This window comes from Aptenodytes patagonicus, chromosome 26 (assembly GCF_965638725.1).
Source record: "Aptenodytes patagonicus chromosome 26, bAptPat1.pri.cur, whole genome shotgun sequence".
Taxonomy (NCBI): Eukaryota; Metazoa; Chordata; class Aves; order Sphenisciformes; family Spheniscidae; genus Aptenodytes; species Aptenodytes patagonicus.
Window position 1 is genome coordinate 282,651 of NC_134974.1, and position 19,433 is coordinate 302,083.

General features: G+C 39.9%; 1 protein-coding gene across 5 annotated transcripts in view; it reads left to right on the plus strand.

Moving 5' to 3' along the window:
• The window catches only part of LOC143171024 (GON-4-like protein), a 29,717-nt gene that overhangs the window by 5,281 nt on the left and 5,003 nt on the right, over positions 1-19,433 (plus strand). For 3 of the 5 annotated variants that reach the window (XM_076359754.1, XM_076359755.1, XM_076359756.1), the window contains 21 exons: positions 170-220; positions 622-672; positions 1,472-1,567; positions 1,783-1,887; positions 2,726-2,896; positions 3,732-3,924; positions 4,701-4,802; positions 5,465-5,505; positions 5,814-5,917; positions 8,166-8,364; positions 9,469-9,555; positions 10,084-10,255; positions 10,973-11,117; positions 11,315-11,465; positions 12,148-12,264; positions 13,344-15,083; positions 15,681-15,924; positions 16,915-17,096; positions 17,622-17,819; positions 18,382-18,525; positions 19,007-19,150. In XM_076359754.1, the coding sequence (XP_076215869.1) occupies positions 170-220; positions 622-672; positions 1,472-1,567; positions 1,783-1,887; positions 2,726-2,896; positions 3,732-3,924; positions 4,701-4,802; positions 5,465-5,505; positions 5,814-5,917; positions 8,166-8,364; positions 9,469-9,555; positions 10,084-10,255; positions 10,973-11,117; positions 11,315-11,465; positions 12,148-12,264; positions 13,344-15,083; positions 15,681-15,924; positions 16,915-17,096; positions 17,622-17,819; positions 18,382-18,525; positions 19,007-19,150 (4,437 nt within the window). The other 2 variants (XM_076359757.1, XM_076359758.1) reach the window with 2 other exon arrangements.

Below are 19,433 nucleotides of genomic sequence, written 5' to 3' on the forward strand. Positions count from 1 at the left end.
AATTATGAAACAGAATTATGAGTGGTTATTTTTTATGTCACTCTGATCATGTCTAAAAGGTAATGAATTTAAAAAAAGAAAAGTCTTGTAGTAAAGAGTTGCTGGGGAAAAGTTTGCAATTAAGGAAAATAGCTGAATAGGTGGCTGTTGTCTTGTTTTAAACTCTCAGGAGCCCAAAATGACTCGTTCCAAACTGAAGGAAGTTGTGGAGAAAGGAGTGGTAAGTATGTCATCTGCTTTTACTTTTGCACCCTCCCCCTGCCTGAATGATTTTGATTGTTGGGTCTTCTAAAAGAAGTGTAAAGCATGCTTTTATGTGATTTATTCTTAAAATGAAAAAATAAGTTAAAACAATGTAAAAAAGAATTCATTTGAGATGAGCATAATAGAACCAGGTCAGAGTTAGAAAATGCAGCGAATTGACAGTATCCGTTATACTGCAGGTATGGCCTGTAGAGACCACACGGGCGGTTTAGAAAGCATTTGTTTGAAGTCTGTTGTTACTTGGCTGCTTTGGAGAACAAGGCCTCAAGCTCAAGTACTCATTTGATTTAACAGATTGTCTAAGATGTGCAACACCGTGCTTTTCAGAGACAGTTAAAGTGGTTTTGCTATCTTTAGGTGATTCCAACATGGAATATTTCTCCAATTAAGAAGGCAAATGAGGTGAAGGTAAGTGAACTACTGCTGGGAAATCGGAGACCATACTAGAGGCACCCTGCTGAGCAAGGAATCTTTTGGAGGGGTGGAACAGACTTGTGTCTAGCATGTTGGGAGTACTGGTGACCAGGAGCATTGCAAACAGGGTATGCAAGGCAGGACAAGGCAGTTAACATAGCAGCAGGTGCACAGAGGGGCCCAAAAGAGCTGCCGGCAGGGAAAGACAGAACATGATGAGGTGATGACATGCCATAGGGAGTGGTCTTTTCTCCTGGGTGGTCCAGCTTCCGATGTTAGTACTGCAGCAGCCTCTACCTGGATGAAACTCCTGATAGTGAATGCCACTGCCCAGGCCTCGTGCTGCAAGGTGCTCCTCCCTGGGACTGTTTTATATGTTTTAGGACTGCCTGGAAATACGGCCTGGATCTCAATTTTTTTTCCTGAGCTCTGCCTGCTCCAAAAGATTTGTTATCTAGGTGTAGGCAGGATTCAGCAGTGTAGCATGAGTGAATGGCCATTCAAGTACTAGAAGTATGTCTTTGAGATAGTGTCTGCTCATGTAGTGTTTCCATCATATAAATGCTAAATCATTTGTGCCTGTTCTTGCACCTTTTCAAACCACTTACCTTGCTTTACCAATCTTACTTTAGTAATTTCTTTGGTTTCTTCAGCCTTTTTCAGTAGTCTCCTTCCTTTCTGAGCTTCAGGGTATTTCCTCAGTTAGAAATCTTTGGTCTGATAGTGCACCATTAGAGTGCAACTCTGTATTTTGCCTGTAAAAAGTTGTCAACTTTCTTCTGTTCTGTTGCAGCCTCCTCAGTTTGTGGACATTCCTCTTGAGGAAGATGATTCATCTGATGAAGAATACCAGCCTGAGGATGAGGATGAGGATGAGACTGCAGAAGAGGTAAATACAACTTGTACAGAGATCTGTTCTGTTCAGCATGGAGTTGTCTGCATGTTTGAGGCAGTAGAATGCTCTCTTTATTTTAACATTATAAGTTATCCCAGACCTTCTAGTAATCTTTCTTCAATGCTATATTATTCATTTGGCTAAAAGAGTCTCTGGAATATTAGTTGAAGCAGTATGATTGATTGCATTCTGCATCTTTTGCACTGTAGAGCTTACTGGAAAGTGATGTAGAGAGCACTGCTTCTTCTCCTCGGGGAGCAAAACGATCTAGGACAAGGCGATCATCTGATGAAGAGGGAGGGACACTCTGCGAGGTAAACTTGCAAGAGACTTTTGCTTTCTTTAGAAACAACTTTCAGTCATTATTCCTAAATTACTAATGCAAAAGCAAAAATACGTATTATTGCTTAAAGTTGTGGTAACGTTACAGGTGCTATGTGGATTTGGCATCCCCAGTGTAATGGTTCCTGCATAAGCAGTGAAGTGCAACCCTTGCAGAAAGAGCTTAGTCTAAAATAAACACGAGCACTTAAAAAAGCACTGGCAATGGAAACAATCAGCTCTTCTTCAGATAATGATTATTTTTCTGATTATTTTTGAGACGAGTGCAGGAGAATTGCTTTCTGTGCTTGGCTTAGGAGGAGAAAGTGATATGATAAAAGCATAAAGGTATTTGTGGTGACTGTATGCGCTGTCAAATCAGTAGAAGGAGTATGTGCAGTGTGATAAGAGCTGAGTATCGGCAGACAAGAATGAGAAAGCGACTGTGAGAACTGACCACTGACACTGGAATCGGAGAAAGAGCAATAATGTATTGATACTTCCACGTTCTGCTCACCATGGGTTTGTTTTTGGGAGGGTTGGGAGTATGCCACAATTACTAGTGTTCAGGTTTATCAGCTCTAGTAATATTGAGACTGATACTCAGATCTTCCAAATGTCTCCTTTCCTGCAAGTCTTTTGAATAGTAAATTTATTTGTACTTTCTGAAAATCAAAGTGAGTGTAATATGAAGAATCCATTTCCTTCTGTGAAGTGTTTCTCTCATTTCTATTGTGCTAGACTCTGGTCAAACCTAAAAGGAGACTTATTCTGTCCTTGGAAATTTACGTTCTAAGTAAAACCTTTTAATGCAAAGGCCTTTTTAATTAGATGGAGAAGGTTACTACACCTGTTGTTAGACATATTAGTGCTGAAGTAGTTCCCATGGGACCTCCACCACCTCCTAAACCAAAGCAAAACAAAGACAGCACGTTCATGGAGAAGCTGCATGCAGTGGATGAAGAATTGGCTTCAAGCCCAGTATGCATGGATTCTTACCAGGTACCGTTTTTGGGGACGCTATAATAGTGTGGTTTTAGTTTGAGTAAAATTTGTTAGAAAGGAGGTAGCTTTCTGGTGTTCTCTGCTATTACTTTTACTGCATTCTGCTCTCCTTTTATAACTTTAAATAACAAGTTGAATCTCCATAGTGTATAGGACGCTAGCTCTGTGAGAGAATAGAGGTAGCTGTTAGTAGTTAGTGACATATACTTTTAGTTTCTTGTATCGTAACTACACTTTCTATTTATGCTTGTAAGTGTCTCACTGCCATTGTTTTGGCTGTTAAATGTAATTCTATGACATTTACATAACTAATGAAAATAGTTTTCCTTTTGAAAGACATCCTGTCAGCTTAGTTGTGTTTTGCAGGCAAGTATACTGTTAACACCCGAGGAAGCTTGGTTGTAAAGAGAACCACTATTTCATATTAACAATGAGAAAAATATTACTGATCTGTGTTACTGTGCAAGGGTGAGGAGTCATGAAGAAACAGTCCTGTGCTGCTGTTCAAGATTAATTTCAGATAGTGAAGAGGGCAAACAGAGTAAAACATACGTGAAAGAATCAAATATTGCAAGTGGAGATTGCTTCCTTGACAGCAGATAAGAGTTTAGCATGAGATAAATGAACAATAATATATATATATATATAAAAACGATAACAGTTTAATAGTGAGAGTAATGAAAGTTTAGCTTTCTCGGACTACCAAAGTAAATGATTCTTTGTGGCAGCAATCTAGTATTTTTGGTATTGGACTCTTTTGGCTGGGCTGAAAACCCTGCTGCTGGAGAAACTGAGAAAAGCAGAGACACTGTGCTTTTCCTTCACCTTTCAGTCTCTGGAAGACAGCCTCATTGCCTTCCGAACCCGATCTAAGAGGCCACTGAAGGACGTTCCTCTTGGTCAGCTGGAGGCTGAGCTCCGAGCCCCAGATATCACGCCTGATATGTATGATCCCAATACTGCAGATGATGAAGAATGGAAAAGGTGGCTTGGAGGACTCATGAATGACGATGTGGAGAATGAAGGTATATGACAGATGTTTTGTTGTTGTTGTTCACTGGAATTGGGGGTTATATTGAAAGCCTGGAGCTTTTTCTTTCTATTTATACACGATGTTCTTGGCTGCAGCCATTATCTTGTTTAGTAATAAGCATGTGTTTTGCATACCATCAGCTTTCCTCATCTTCTCCATGGACATTTGTGAGGGTTTTTAAACTTCAGGTGTCTCACTAGTAAATATTTACTAGCCAGCACATGCAGTAACTGGCAACTATAAACAAAAGTTACATGTTTCAGCCCTTAATCTATTGTGCTGTGTCATGAAGCTGGCAGCATTGATATACCTGAATCTATCTGACTGTGTCATGCTCCTTGTTAGGGACATGACTTGTTTTTGTAGAAACAACGATTTTCTTCTTCAAGAAGAAACAAGAACAAGCTTTGGGGCTTGACTTCCTTTTGCCCTGAATGTACCGGTTGCTTACAGTTGTGCAAATTGAATATAAAACACAAATTGAAATAATACTACTTCACTCTTTCTAAATTTAGCTGAAACTCAGGTCACAGAGAATAAATCCAGCTTTTCTAAAAGGGAATGGCTACAAATAAGGATGCTAGTAGCTCAGTTTGAAAAGAGGAGGGGCTTGATATCGCTTCCATAAAAAGGAACACACAGTTAATTTCAAGCAGTGATCCTAGCCCTCTTTGAACCAGGTCAGGCAGTAAACGAAGTGCTTCTGCTCCTGGCTACTGATTGGTCTTGGGGCAGGGTAATGATGTTTCAAAATGTGCTTCTTATTAGATGAAGCAGATGATGATGATGACCCTGAGTACAACTTCCTGGAAGATCTGGATGAACCAGATACAGAAGACTTCAGAAATGATCGTGCTGTGAGAATTACCAGTAAGTCCTTTGGGAATCCCACCTCCTTTCTTGTTAGGATTAGTAATTCATTTTGAAAAGTGACTGTTTTGTTGCAAAGATTTTGCAGTGTAGGCTAATTAAAAAAAATCTGCACACTGACTTGAACAGCTTTTCTATGCAAAGCTGGCTTTCTGTGAATACGTGAAAGGATCTAGCCAGAGCTGCTGTGCAACTTTACTCCATAGCAAAGACTAAAGAATAATACTTATGTGATAGTACAGTCTTTCATAAAGCTTCAGCCAGTTCAGAATTGAATGCTTGCCTTATGACTTGAGTGTGATTAAATTTTCTCCAGGTCCTTACAGTCTTCGAGTTAGTTTTATAAACATATCACTTTTCATCTTCTCAATAAAGCACACTTGTTTTACGTCTTATTACAGGTTAACATAACTTTAAATTTAATTCTGAAAATTAGTTTTTATGTAATATTTTTGAATCAAAACAGTCTCAGCTGAAGTTTTTTGGGGCCCAGCATTAAAAAGGGATATAATATCAGGGGCCTTTCCTTCTTGGTCCTCTCTTTGCAAGAGGAGGGTTTCCCTTTGCAAGAGAGATTCCTTAAATGACTTGATATTATGACATGATTGCTAAGTGGTTCTTGGAAGAGGAATCTTCATACTTCTTTTTAATTTTACTTGCAGAAAAGGAAGTGAATGAACTGATGGAGGAGCTGTTTGAGACAGTAAGTGATAAACTGGGTATAACACTGAAGAATAGATCTTTCTCGGATCTGACATGAAATCTCTGAAGCCGTAAAGGGGTGGTCTCTGTAAGATGCTTAGCGCTGACTGTGTGCAAAAGGCCCTACCATAAAAGTGTAATTTTTAGCCTCGAGAAGGAACTTATATAGGAACTTCCTATATACGTTCCTGCAGAGATGAATGTCTATGCTAAGAGGATCATCATGAGCTTTATTAGCTAAAGACAGTTGGTGGTAAATGTATTACTTGAGCTTTCTATTCCTGACTGTTGCTACACATTTGCTGTCAGTTTCAGGACGAGATGGGTTTCTCAAACATGGAAGATGAAGGTCCAGAAGATGAAGATAATGTTACAGAGTCACGGCCAAATTTTAATACACCACAAGCACTTAGGTAGGATTATTTGGTTATGTTGTAACATTTAAAAAAAAAATAATTCTGTTATGATAAAAAGCCTATGGTTACCTGCAGCTGTACTATGCCATCCACCAAAGTGATAATGCCGTTTCAGCACAGGCCACTGTTTTGAAAGCTCTCGGCCATTTTTATTTATGAGATTGAACACTTAACTTGACCCTGTTTTTTCTATCTGCCACCTTTGACATTACTGATTGTGATGCATCTGAAGAAGATGACAACAACAATTGAAAATGTAACTGTTCAGAAAGAGACAGGAAGAAAGCCTGCACTAAAAGATTGGTGCCAGCTGTTCTGTATCATAGCTGAAAGCAGCTGAGGTCTTTCAGAATGGTAATCTATTCCAGCAAGCCGTCATCTCTAGTGGAGGATTCTGTTCCTGCTTCTTTAATCTCCATGCTATATATACTGTCCCTGTGTATTTAAATTGTGTTTATTTCTCAAGTCTGTCCACATATCCCCCTTTTTAGACAATTCTTCTGAAAAAATTGCTTCGTTACCTGCTAAGTCGCTTACCTCAGCTGTTAAACTAAAATAGTTAGTGGAGCAGGATATTGCATGACTGGCGATGATACTTCAAAGCAATGAGTAGAGAAACAGTGGATACTGGGGTGTTGCTGCAGATGTGATCAAAGCTATGTAGGTCCTGTGCAAAGAAGGTCCCGACCTCAAAGCGACAGCCGCTCTAGCTCTCTTAATTCTTGTGCTTTACACCGTGGTGGTGGATGTAGTGTCTGAAATAATTTCAGAAAAATAATAGTTTTCTTGCCTTTTTTTTTTATTTATTGTTAAGGGGCGGGGTGAAGTTTACTTACTGCCTTTACATTTTTTTGATGACAAGAAATGCTTGAGGAGCTGGTTTGACCAAGTGTGTCACCTTATCTTTTAAGTAAATAGCTTGGATGTAATGGTGGCCTTTTCTAAGGAAAAAGACTGCATAAGATAGCTGAGACCTAGGTCTGAAATGACTAAGTTCAGAAATTAGCTCTTGATGATTTTTGGTATGGGTTATACTTGAAACAGTGCCTTGAAGAGGAAAGGGTCTAAAGCGTTTCTTTCTAGGTAATAATGCCGCTCTAGTTAACCAATTACAGAAACTGCGGTGTGAATGGTGTCTCCTTGTTAATGGGGCAGATCAGCTCAAGATCAAGCTGTATCTGTTTGGGAAAGGAGCTAAAATGAAGGCTGGAGTTTCTTGATACTCTCTCTGGGATGAGCAGTACCAGAGGGGAGTGCAGCAATTCTTAAACCAGCTACAGACTAAAAGCAGGGAAACTTTATGCTCTCTCTTATTATTTGTATGCATTTGTCTTTGATAATGGCTAGTTGTATTCATTTTTCTTTGGTGGGCAGTTCTCCCAATTGTTTCTTCCCCAGTTTTACCTGTATACAGGATTCTTAAAGTTGTTTTGTGGCAAAATATCCATTTGCTAGGTTTATTGTTGTTTTTATGATATCTTGCATTAGAAGCATTGTGGAACAACTTTACTTATAACTGACTTCAGGCCTATTACAGAAGTGAAGCTGGTAACAAGCAGAAATCAGAATATTAAATGGTGTAGCTAAAATAAATAAAAATCTATCATAAGGCAGGGGGTAGTTGAAGCTGGTTTTGAAAGGACGGTAATATGTACATCCTCTTTTCTGCTACAGGGGTAGCTCTTGCTGTAGTATCAGCAGATGTCTATAGTAAAGTATTCTGCATAAAACTAGATAATACTTAATTTTTTTTTTTTTTTTAAGTAACAGCATTTATGTCAGTGTGTGATCTTTCTGGAGACCCTCATGGTAAAATGCCACCCATAATACCTTGGGTTCACACCTTGCCTGATGATATAAGTTAAATAGGATTGGTTCTAATGTGTTCTGGATTGTCGTAGATCCTGACTGCTGTTGAGAGTATCTGAGCACTTGAGTGGAACACACATGGGATATGATTGGGAATGGTGGACAAGACTGTTAACTGTCCTTGGAATAAACAGTTGAAGCATTGTATCCCAGAACTACAGTAGTGCTGTGGTAGATTAAAAGATTTATGTATAAGCCAACTGTATGAATAACTCTGTTTTTTCAAGTTGAAGTATACTGTCAAAGTGTTGAGTAGTACAGGGATGATAGTTCCTTAAACTGTGCATCCCAGATACAGAGTAAAATACTCTAAATAAATGTGAATGCTTATTAAATCATATGCTTATTACATTTCGGTCTGCCTGATCTCAAACAGATTTGAAGAGCCTCTGGCCAATTTACTGAATGAACAACACCGGACGGTGAAGGAACAACTTGAGCAATTGAGAATGAAAAAGTCCTCGATCAAGCCACCACAAGAGATAGAAAAATCAAAATCTCAAAATGAGAAGCCTCTGCAGAGCCTTGTTCTGGACAGTATGCAAAGAAAGAGGCTTCAGCAGCAAATGCAGCAGGTAAGAAAATGTTACCTGGTCTGACCTAATCAATATTTGCTGTATACTGTGGGGGCGGGGAAAGCCAATGGTACAGCAAGCACTTCGGTGTGTTTCCTTAAAGAAATTAATTGAAAAAGCTACATTTGAAGCTGGAGCTTTAATAGGTGATATTTACATGCCTGATTCCACACTGAAAGACAATTTGAAATGAATGTGCAAAGTAGAGCTTATTTCTTGGCATCTGTATTGTTCTCATGTGAGATAGCTGCCTTGGCCATGTTTGAATTCTGACTGTAATGTGTCAAAATCCTCTGTTTTCACCAACTTCTTTATTACTTTCTGAGAGTATTACTCGATGTAGTTTGGATTCTTTTTTTCCTCCTTCCATTACACAAAACTGTGTAGAAATTCAGTTTGAACATTTTAAAAGCTGTCAGCAGCATAGATGAGAAGCTGTACTTAGAGAATTTTTTTTTCCGTGTCCATACAAAGTTCAAGAGGACATCTTCTCAAAACTTGAAACTTACCGTCAACTCAATCTCATGAGGACAAAGTGCACTGGTTTTGTGTGAACTTGATACAAGTCTTGCTGAGTAGTCATTTATTATTCTGCATACCTCATACAGTGTGATGTCTTGGTCTGTGGCAGCAAGGAAAGGACACAGACCTCTCAAACACAAGCTAAAGAAATGGATCTTGCATTAGACATGTAGAGTAAATGAGCTTTTTAATTTTTCAGCTGCAAAGCAAGATGTATGGTGTTTGTGTGCATGTGGGGAGTTCTGATAGCTGAAGTCATTGTTTCTGAAGAAATACTTAAGTATTTAACTAGGAAAAAATATCCTTTCTGTATTGATTGTTATGGTATGAGACTTTGGCACAAAAGCTAGTAAACTGCCCTAAGACTTATACAGATTTTGAACACATCTGTTTAATAAACTTCCTGCCAGTGGATATTAAAGTTTCCACTCAGTTTTCTATTGCTTAAAATGCTTTTTGAAGTCAGAATGTGATTTTTGGGGTGCTCAGGAGGCATTTCTTGCGCCTCTATACTTATGCTTTCCAGTTTCTTGGATTTCTGATAGACTGAAAAAAAACATTTGTCTGATTTTATTCTTCAAGCATGTTCAGCTTCTGACTCAAATCCATCTTCTCGCAAGTTCCAACCCTGCTTTAAGTTCAGAGGCCAGTACTACCAGGATGTTTTTGGTAAGGATATGCCTAAAATCAGAGCTACGTGAATTTTAATGATTGCTGGTCACTGGAGAGATTTAGAGAGCTTAATTTATTTAATTGATCCCATTAAATTGAGAGAGGCTACCACTCAATAAGGGAATTATGTTGTTAGCCTACTATGAGCATGCTCCATACTTAGAGAAATAATTCACATTGCGCTGACTAATAACAGTGCTTTGAATTGGCATGGCTTTGTATTTTTTTTTATTGTTTTCTTGGAAATACTGAAAACAAAGTTCAAAAAAATACAGCTTCTGTAATTAGTGAACATTCTGTGACCTTGAAAGATTCTGGAAAGTGGGGGAATTTAAAAAAAAAAAAAAAAAAATTATTCCTCTGTTCCTAGATCTGTAATGCTCAAAAATAAGACCTGTAACACTCTCCTTTTTTTATGCCTGTCACTTCCCCAGCTTTTATTTTTTGCATTACTGCATTACATTTGTTCTTTACCTTCCATTTGAAGGCATGTTCTTTTATCTTTTTCTGTGTTTGACTTTGCAGAGTGAGCTTGGTAACTTTGCTCGAAGCTCTACACTCCTTCGTCAGTCGTTCAATCCTAAGTTTCAAACAATGTTCCAGCCATGTAACTTGAAGGGAGCACTGCAGCTCATTGAAGATTTTCATGCCCAAGTCCAAGTTGACTGGAGCCCTCGCAAAGCTGTGAAGAAGAGTGGTATGTATTTGAAGGGACAAGAGGAAGCATTTTACAGTGGGAGTTATTTCATGGTATGCACCCTCCAGATGAGGTATGGTTCAGACTGCTGTTTGGAATGAATTTTTAAATTTTTTTTTTTAATTTTGTGAGGTATTTTTAGATAAAACCATCCACTTTATTGACTGTCTTTTTGCATCTTAAACTTGCAGCACAGTAAAGCATGTTATATGAGCTGTTGACTTTTGTTTGACATCATAATCCTGCCATTTATTGTTCTGCAGATGATGTTTTGAGCTGCAGAAGTCCATCAAGAAACTATGAAACTGGAAATAATTGGTCTAAATGTGTTGGTTAACACACATCAAGGAAATATTCTCTTCATTGGAGTATTTTAGTAAAAAAAAAAAAAAAGCTCCAAACTGTTGGTTTCAAATATTTGGTTTGTGATTTTTCTGCTGCCTAGAGAGTGAACTCACTTGAAATAAACAGAGCTTTTTACAAGTGCTTTTTCATTATAGAGCAAAAGAAAAGCTGGAAAGGGAAAGTAATTTTACTTTTTGCTGGTGTAAACTTTTAAGGGCAAAAACTAGGAAATATGCAAATTCTAAAAACCAGGGAGAAAGTCTCTCTCTACTTGCAGTGGAGTAAGAGAAACAGTGTTTTCAAGAAGTCAGTTGTGAAAAACATTATTTGTCCATGTATATGTCTATCCTTATCTGTTAATTCTTTTCACAGCCAATGAATTTCCATGTTTGCCAAAGCAAGTGGCATGGATTTTGGCAACAAGGAGAGTCTTTATGTATCCAGAGTTACTGCCAATATGCTCCTTGAAAGCAAACCCTCCCCGGGACAAGATTATCTTCACCAAGGCAGAGGACAAGTAGGTGCTTAGATTTATTGAACAAAATGCATACAAATGAGACTTCTTTGTTAAGGAGAATTTCTAGGATGCAAGCTTTTGGGATATCTGTGTATTGTGCAACAGCACATCCAAATAGTAATCTGCCGTACTGTCTAAAAGACTCTTTATCTTTTTGTTTTGTTTTGTTTTTTCCCCTCCTTCCTTCCTTCCTTCAGTTTATTAGCTTTAGGTTTGAAACATTTTGAAGGGACAGAGTTTCCAAAGCCTTTGATCAGCAAGTATCTCTTGCCAACAAAAACTGCCCACCAGCTTACAGTACGAATCAAGAATCTCAATATGAATCGAGCCCCCGATAATATCATCAGAGTAAGTGATGCATTCAGATTATGGTTTGGTATTTTTCAGATTTGTCTGTCTGGTTGGCGTTTGTTATACAAGAAGAGATGTGCTTTTTGTTTCAAGGACCTTTTTGTATATGTGCTGACACTTTCTTAAAAGAAAATGTCATCCTGTTGTTAGCAATGAGGATTTCTTCAAAAAGACCTTATCCTCTGTACTTTGCAAGTACTTATATTACTATTTTGACTCTTTAGAGCCCAGCACTTGCAGACGGTCCTAGCACAACTGTGGCTTCAGTAATCCTGACAGATTCATACAGATAAACTTTGAGTAGTGAAGCTTAAACAAAAGTGCTGTCTCCAGTCAGGCTGAAGGTCCAGCTGGCCAAATATCCTGTCCCATAAGCTAAGGGCCACTGCTGAAGAGAGAATAAGAACCAGAAGCACTTAAAGCAAGTACGCCGGCACATCTGTTAGAACTTCATGCTTGCTTTCAAGAGAAACCAAGATGGCAATGAGCTCTTGTTCAGCCTTTATTACTCTTTTTTTAATGTTTCTGTGGGTAGTACCTTATTAAAGTAGTAGTGATGAGAATCGCTTAATTCACACAAACTTTTACAGAGCACAATCCTTATCCTGTGTCCCAGCAGTTATTGGATAGGTGTTCTGACCACAGTCATCTTGTCTTGCATTCTCTCCTCTCCACATAGTACTACAAAAAGACAAAACAGTTGCCCATTCTGTTCAAGTGCTGTGAGGAAATCCAGCCTAACGAGTGGAAGCCACCTGTGGAGAGAGAAGAACATCGCCTGCCATTTTGGCTAAAGGTAGTTTCTGCTATTCTTCATCCAGCATAGGGTTGTTTGTTGTTGTTGTTTGGTTGATTTCTTTTGGGGTTTTTGTTTGGGTGGTTTTTTCTTTCTTTTTCTTTACAGCCTTGGTCCAGAGTGAGTTGTTTGGTTAGCCTACAGCTCTGAAGTCAAAAGGCAGTCTGATTGTATTGCATGGGAGCCTGTGTTATCCGGAGTCTAGCTAGTAAACGTAGCAAGAACAGTAGTACTTAGCAACCTGAAGTATTATACACTACTCTTGGTGCTTGTCTGCCCAGCTGCAGTACATGATTGAAGTTATCATGGACATATAGTGTTTGTTGTCACATCCTTGTTTTGCTACGTGGGTGTATTTCTAATGGCTCTGGTTTCATGTGTTGATTTTGTTATTTGGCTTTGTTTATTTGTTAATCAACATAGTCTTACCCTTGCCTTATGCTTAGCGGTGTTGCCGTCTTTCCCCCTGTGTTACAGCCATGAGAGAGGGCGTGTTCTTCCCCCTTAAAACCTCACCTTCTAAGAGGAAAGAAGAAATCTGGGGGTTTGGGGTGGGGTTTTTTAAGGTTATCTTCACCTGCAGTGTGGCTGTTATTTTTGTTATACCCAAATGTCTCACGCTTTGTAAGGATTCTTTCTCTGAGATTCTTTGCATAAGGAAAACTAAGTTGGAGGCATAGCGACCATGCCTGTGAGTCAGTCAAGGAGGACTGTGTCTGAGGAAAGAGTTAGTCTCAGATGCCATAAAATCCAGTTCTCTTAATTGCCCATTGTATTTCATTGTTACAGTGAAGCTTCCTTCCCACAAAATCTTCTATTTATTAAAGGAACCTTTATAAAGCAATTCAGTTCTGTTGTTTCTTTCAGGCTCTCAGATTCTTTTGAAGGCTTTGGAGTAAAACTCGTGAATATAAAGTAATATTCAGTAAATATAAAGTAATATACAGTAGTGTAAAGTAAATAAAAAGCGCTTTACTTTTAGAAGCAAGTTGCTGTCTGTCACCTTCTGTGGTACTGTTTCAAGGTGGTAACAGGGGAATGGCCTATGGACTGTACTAATAAACTCTTGTTCCCTTTAGGCAAGCTTGCCCTCCATTCAGGGGGAATTGAAGCAATTAGCAGAAGATGCCAGGGAGATGCCAGGTTCACCTGATGCAGAATCTGTCTTTTTGGGGACAGGAAAGGAAACTTCAGACACAGAATATGATGAAAAATACCCTCTACTCATGCCAAAGGGACTAGTACTGACCTTAAAGCCCCTTGCCAATCGATTCTCTAGGAGAGCATGGAGGAGGCAGAGGTCTTCAGCTCTGAAGCCTGTCCTCATTCGACCGAGTCCTTGTCTGCAGCCCAGTTCCAACACTATTAACATCCAGAAAACTGTGAAGTTGTCCCAGTCAGAAGCTCCTCCCAGCAAAGTTATGGTTCAGATTCCTCGGCTAATCCAGCCAGCTACAGTTATGCAGACGGTGCCAGGAGTGCAGCCTTTGAGTGTTCAAGCAGTGGTAGGAAGTGGAGATGGCTTGGAATTTCAGAATGTGCTCTCCACTTCGCATTCGGACTCCAGACAAGCTTTCTCAGCTGCTGTACCATCAGCTCTAGTGTCCTCAAATCCAGTAACTTTTCAGCCAAAACTGATGTTGCCAGCTTTGGCCGGAGCAAAAATACGCAAACCTTGTGTTCGTAAGGGATACCAAAAGAAAAAAGGGACAAAATCTGCCCCACTGATAAAGACTTCACCTTTGATTCAGCCATCTCCTGTCATCCTTACTGTACCTGCTACCACAGTGAAAGTGGTCAATATAGGCAATGGTTGCAATATGATTCAGCCCATAAATACCACAGTTGGTAGAGGCACGCAGGCTATTCCAGTTACAACCTTATTGGTAAATCCATCCACTTTCCCGTGTCCCTTAAATCAGCCTCTGGTGACTTCTTCAATCCCTTCGTTGATCGTCTCTCCTAACCCTGTTGGTCTTTCTGCATCATCTGTCGGTGAAAATGAAGAACAGCTGAATCTGGTTCCTTCCTGCCCTGCTGGAAATAACAAAAATACCTATCCCACGGTGGAGCCCAAGGTTGAACCCCCAGAGTTGTACGTTTCATGCTCTGCTGTCTCCCCTAAAAAGGAGTGTAGTACAAATCCTGCCACTTCTAATAATGGCAGTCAGGAAAAGGTAAGTAAGGGTGACTGCTGTAGCTGGACAGTGGTAGAAGGAGACGAGAACGCTTCAGAGCCGTTGTCTGTGGACCTTTTGCCTCACTTAGAAGATCCAGATGAAACGGTGAAAATTGAGCCTGCAGATTCAAATGATGCTACCAAGGAAGTAAATCCAGTACAGAAGAGGGATCTTTTATGTGCTGAAGTGAAGGAGGAATTCATGCTGGATCTTGGCCAGGAACTGAACATGGAGGCTGCATGTTCATGTTCAGATGACCTGAAAGAAATTAAAAAGGAGCATACTTTGTGTGACGAGAAGGGAGAAGAAGAGCGACGGGCTTTGCAGTCATCTCCCCACAGTGAACAGCAGGTGGATGCAGGTGTTGTTGCTGGACCACAAGTAAGCAGTGAGTCTCCAAAGAATCTTTCGTGTACAGCAGATGTTGAGGCAGAATTTAGTAGTCCACTAGGAAGACCAGAGGATTCGTCCAGTATAGATGGCCAGTCTGTTGGGACACCAGCTGGCCCTGAAGCTGGAGGAGAGAGAGAAGGACAAGAAGAGGAGGAAGAAGACGACTTTGATGATTTTACACAAGATGAGGATGAAGAAATGTCATCAGCCTCAGAAGAATCTATTCTTTCAGTGCCAGAACTTCAGGTAAAAGCAAACAAAACTTTAAAAAACTTGCTAATGACAAATATCAGTGTCCTGAAACACCCTAGTGCAGTCAGAGCAAATCACAATTTGAATCCAATTGGAAAGGTGGACTGTTAACTATATAATAGCACGGTATTGTTCTGTTTTACAGAGAAATTGGGACACCACATTTTTCTGAGAAGATTTTAAGTCCAAGCTAAAGGAATGTCTTGCAAATACGCAGATTTAAATTCTGCTGAGTTGTAAGGACTTCCTCAACTGAGGCTGTTCTTAATAAGAAGTACTTCAAGTGAAAAATATTTTCCAGGTCACAATTCCAGCAAGCCTTTAAGAACTAAGATGATCATTAAGGAATCCCATCTAAATCAAGGCTTTTATAAGTGGCAGATTCTGAAATTTAATTTTGTGCATGATACAAAAATAGGTAGTTCTGGTTGTTGTTGAATTCTGTCCCTTCAGTAGAATCCTCTAGTTGGTCAGATGTTGATCTGTGAAATTGGCTGTTAGAATTATGATGGAGTGAGCTAGTTGCTGAATGACATTAAAACAAACACTAAAAGAAAACAACGTGAGGTCTTTTTGTTGTTGCTTTCTAAGGAGACAATGGAAAAACTTACTTGGCTTGCAACAGAGAGACGTTTAAGCCAAGAAGGAGATTCTGAAGAAGAGAATTCCCAGGAAGAGAACTCTGAGCCTGAGGAGGAGGAGGAGGAGGAAGGGGAAGGAATAGAGAGTTTACAGAAAGATGATGAAATATGTGGAGATGTATCAGAGGAACCTAAATCTGCCTTCACATTGACAAAGACGGCTCCGCAGGTGGAAGCCCACAGAATGCCAGCAGGTAAGTTCTGTGGGTTTCTTTTGACACAGGGCATGGGGAAACAGAGCTGCTCTCTGCATGAAAAGCAAAACCATGGGGAAACTGTATCTAGGTTTAATTTCACTTAGCGTATCTGAACTTAGTGATGCTTTCCATATGGAAATTAAATTTTGCAACACAGTCACAATTCTGTAACAGCAGTTCTTACATAGAAGCCCTCGTGCACGTGAACCGAGTGTCTTTAGTCCATTGTAAAACATGTGTGCTTCAAAAATTTGCAGACCTAAGATTTGTGGTTTGTGTCAGCTAATACCCAATACCTATATAAGAACAATATTAAATAGTCAAATCTTTGCTAAATTGAACTTTGTGTTACAAGGTCATGTGGGGAAAAATGAATGAAACAAAATAATACCTTAACAGAATATAGCAAGTGGTAGATGAATTTGAGCAGGGAACTTTGAGGAGGTGGACCTCAGCCCATTAGACCAACAGATTCCTAATCTAAAGACATAAAAATCTCGATGTAGCAATTCTTAGTACACTATTTCATTCCCTATTATGTGACACCAGTTTTTTATCTGTGATGTTAACTCTATTCATGTAAATAATGAGCTAAAAGAATAATTTCCAAGTGTTACAGCCAGCTCTGATGCTCATATCGTGTCTCTGTTCACCCACTATGATTTTTTTGCCCCTGGTATGCAGTAGATGTGTCTATTAGTTCTTAGTAGATTGCTAGCTGAGTAACAGCTAGGATGGGTTTGTTGCTGTTTCCAGAGACTTTTCCTGTCAGATGCTATAAAAATAAACAGCCAATGTAAAATATGTTAGCCAGCCTGACTAATGAAAGGTATATTGCTCATACACTTACAGGAGAGCGTAAACAACTCATCACTGTCTCTGAAAACCTACTTTTCTATTGCAATATTGATCTAGAAGAGTAGTTGTCTGCCAGCTGAGGGAATGTATGAAAAGTACCTGTACAACTTGCTTTGTGCTTCTTCACAGGAGAAAACTTGAAAGCCCCTGGGAAGAGCAGGAGCTCCCACAGAACCAGAAATAAGAGGGGACGGGCTCGTGCTAGCAAAGATACATCTAAGCTGCTCCTCTTGTATGATGAAGACATCCTGGAGAGAGACCCCCTGCGGGAACAGAAAGATCTGGCATTTGCACAAGCCTATCTATCCAGGGTAAGCCAGACCAGTGTGTAACCCAGAAATAGGAACATCAAACATTTTGAGTCCTCTAACACAGTTCACGCCTGAGCCACGTAACTGCCAGTTCTAACTGGATGCACTGGATCTGGTCAGGATGGAGTTATCTTTCTTTATAGCACCCCACATGGTGGTCCTTTACTTATTAAACTGTCTTTATCTCGGCCTACGAGTTTTCTTGCTTTTGCTCTTCCTCTTCCTTCCCCATCCTGCTTGGGGGAGGCAGGGAGTGGGTGAGTGGCTGTGGGGGTGCTTGGCTGCTGGCTGCAGTCAATCCACAACACTGGGCCTCTTTTAATTTCAGAATTTCATAGTCTTGGATTTGGTTCCCTTCTCTCTTGTGAGCAGTTCAAATTTATCTTTAAGGAAGAGACTTGGTTGACTCAACAAAACTGGAAGCACTGTGTAAATTCTGAGTAGCCAGGGATCAAAGATTGCTAAATTAACTTGTTTTCTTCCTGGATGTTATGTAGTCCTGTAAAGGTCTGTTGCTCTTTCCAGGTGCGTGAAGCATTGCAGCATGTTCCTGGAAAGTATGAAGACTTTCTTCGTGTTATCTATGAGTTTGAGATTAGCACGGACAAGCGAACAGCTGTGGATCTCTATTCCACTTTACAGAAACTGTTGCATGACTGGCCACAGTTGCTCACAGATTTTGCTGCCTTTCTTTTACCAGAACAAGCTTTGGAGTGTGGACTGGTAGGTAGAATGAAAGAAGGAGACCAAATTTTAAGCAATGTGAATGCTTGTGGGAGTGAAAGAATAAGGAATTCTTCCTAGGGCAAGAAAGGTAAACAGCTGGTAAATTACTTGCTTACCTTGATGTTTTATTAATCAGAACTGAAAAGTCTAGTGTTTGTTTTAAGTCTCATACTAAGTATTACTGTGGAGAATCAGCCTTTCCCAGTTAATTGCAGAACTTGACTGCAGAGACAACGTGCAGATACAGCAAGTGGAATGGTTCCCTTGTCTCACAAATCAGCCTTCCACTTTGTAAGATAGAGGTTTTCACCTGTTACATTCTTGCTGGATTTTCCTCTCTTATGTGCATATGGTTGAAGCAAAACTTTATAGCTCATGTGAGTATTGATTATACAAAGTCTTGTTTCTCTTCCTCCACCTCTTCCCAGTTTTGCAATGGGTGTCAATACAAATGGAAAACAAATAGCAAGACAGGCATTTTATAACTCGCTTAAGCCAACTAGAGATGCTTGGAAATACATTCTTGAACATGAGGTGTGAGTCTTTTTCTTTTGGTCAGTTTGAAGAGCAGCAAGCATTTGAAAAAAGCCGGAAGTTCCTCAGGCAGCTGGAGATTTGTTTTGCTGAAAATCCTGCCCACCATCAAAAGATCATCAAAGTTCTGCAGAGTTGTGCGGACTGCCTCCCCCAGGAGATTGCAGAGGTAATCAGGCATCCAGGTATCTCCTTTTGCTCAAAACCCCTGAGAATGCAGTTAGCTAGCCTGCTTCCCTGTTCCCATGTGCTGCTCTTTGAGACCACAAGAGTTTAGCAAGTGCGATCTCCCTCTGTGGGGTGTGGTAGAGAATTGAAGCTGCCTCTTCAAGAGGGTTTACAATTAACTGGCCTGTATGAGTCTCCTCTCTCCTACCTCCACCTTGCTTTTATCACCTTGCAGGTGAAATTTTAGCTTAGTGCCTCCTACAGAGTCTGACTAGAATTTTTGAGGGATATTTCTATGCCAATTTGATAGCTAGGTGTGGAATGATCTCAAAATATTCTTGAAGTAGTACCAATGCGAGCATAAACTTCCATGCTGAAGGTCTAATAAGCCTTGATGTTCCACTTGCTTTGAGAAATCCTTCTGAGAAGAACGTGATGATGTGGAATGAAAGACTCCTTTTCTCTGGATTTCTCTCTTTCAGCTGAAGACCCAAATGTGGCAACTGTTGAAAGGACACGACCACTTGCAGGATGAGTTCTCCGTTTTCTTTGATCACTTACGGCCCTCAGCCAGCCGCATGGGAGATTTTGAGGAGATCAACTGGACAGAAGAGAAGGAATATGAGGTGGAGTAATCTTTCCCCCAAGACCAGAAAAGATAAAAGCAGAGATACTAGACATGTTTGAACTTGAAGGACTCAATTTGAGCCTGTATTTCCAGAGTGAGGGAAGCAGCAGGGTGGGATAGCTGTTGGTGGACTGAAGCAAACTTTACAAATTTTTGTACAGTATTTATGTCTCTTCTAACATAATTGAACTTGTGATGTCCTGGAACTGAGCTCAATATTCAGAAATTCATGGGGAAAATGAAGTTTGGTCTGCTGAAGAGCTATCATGATAGAGCAGTTT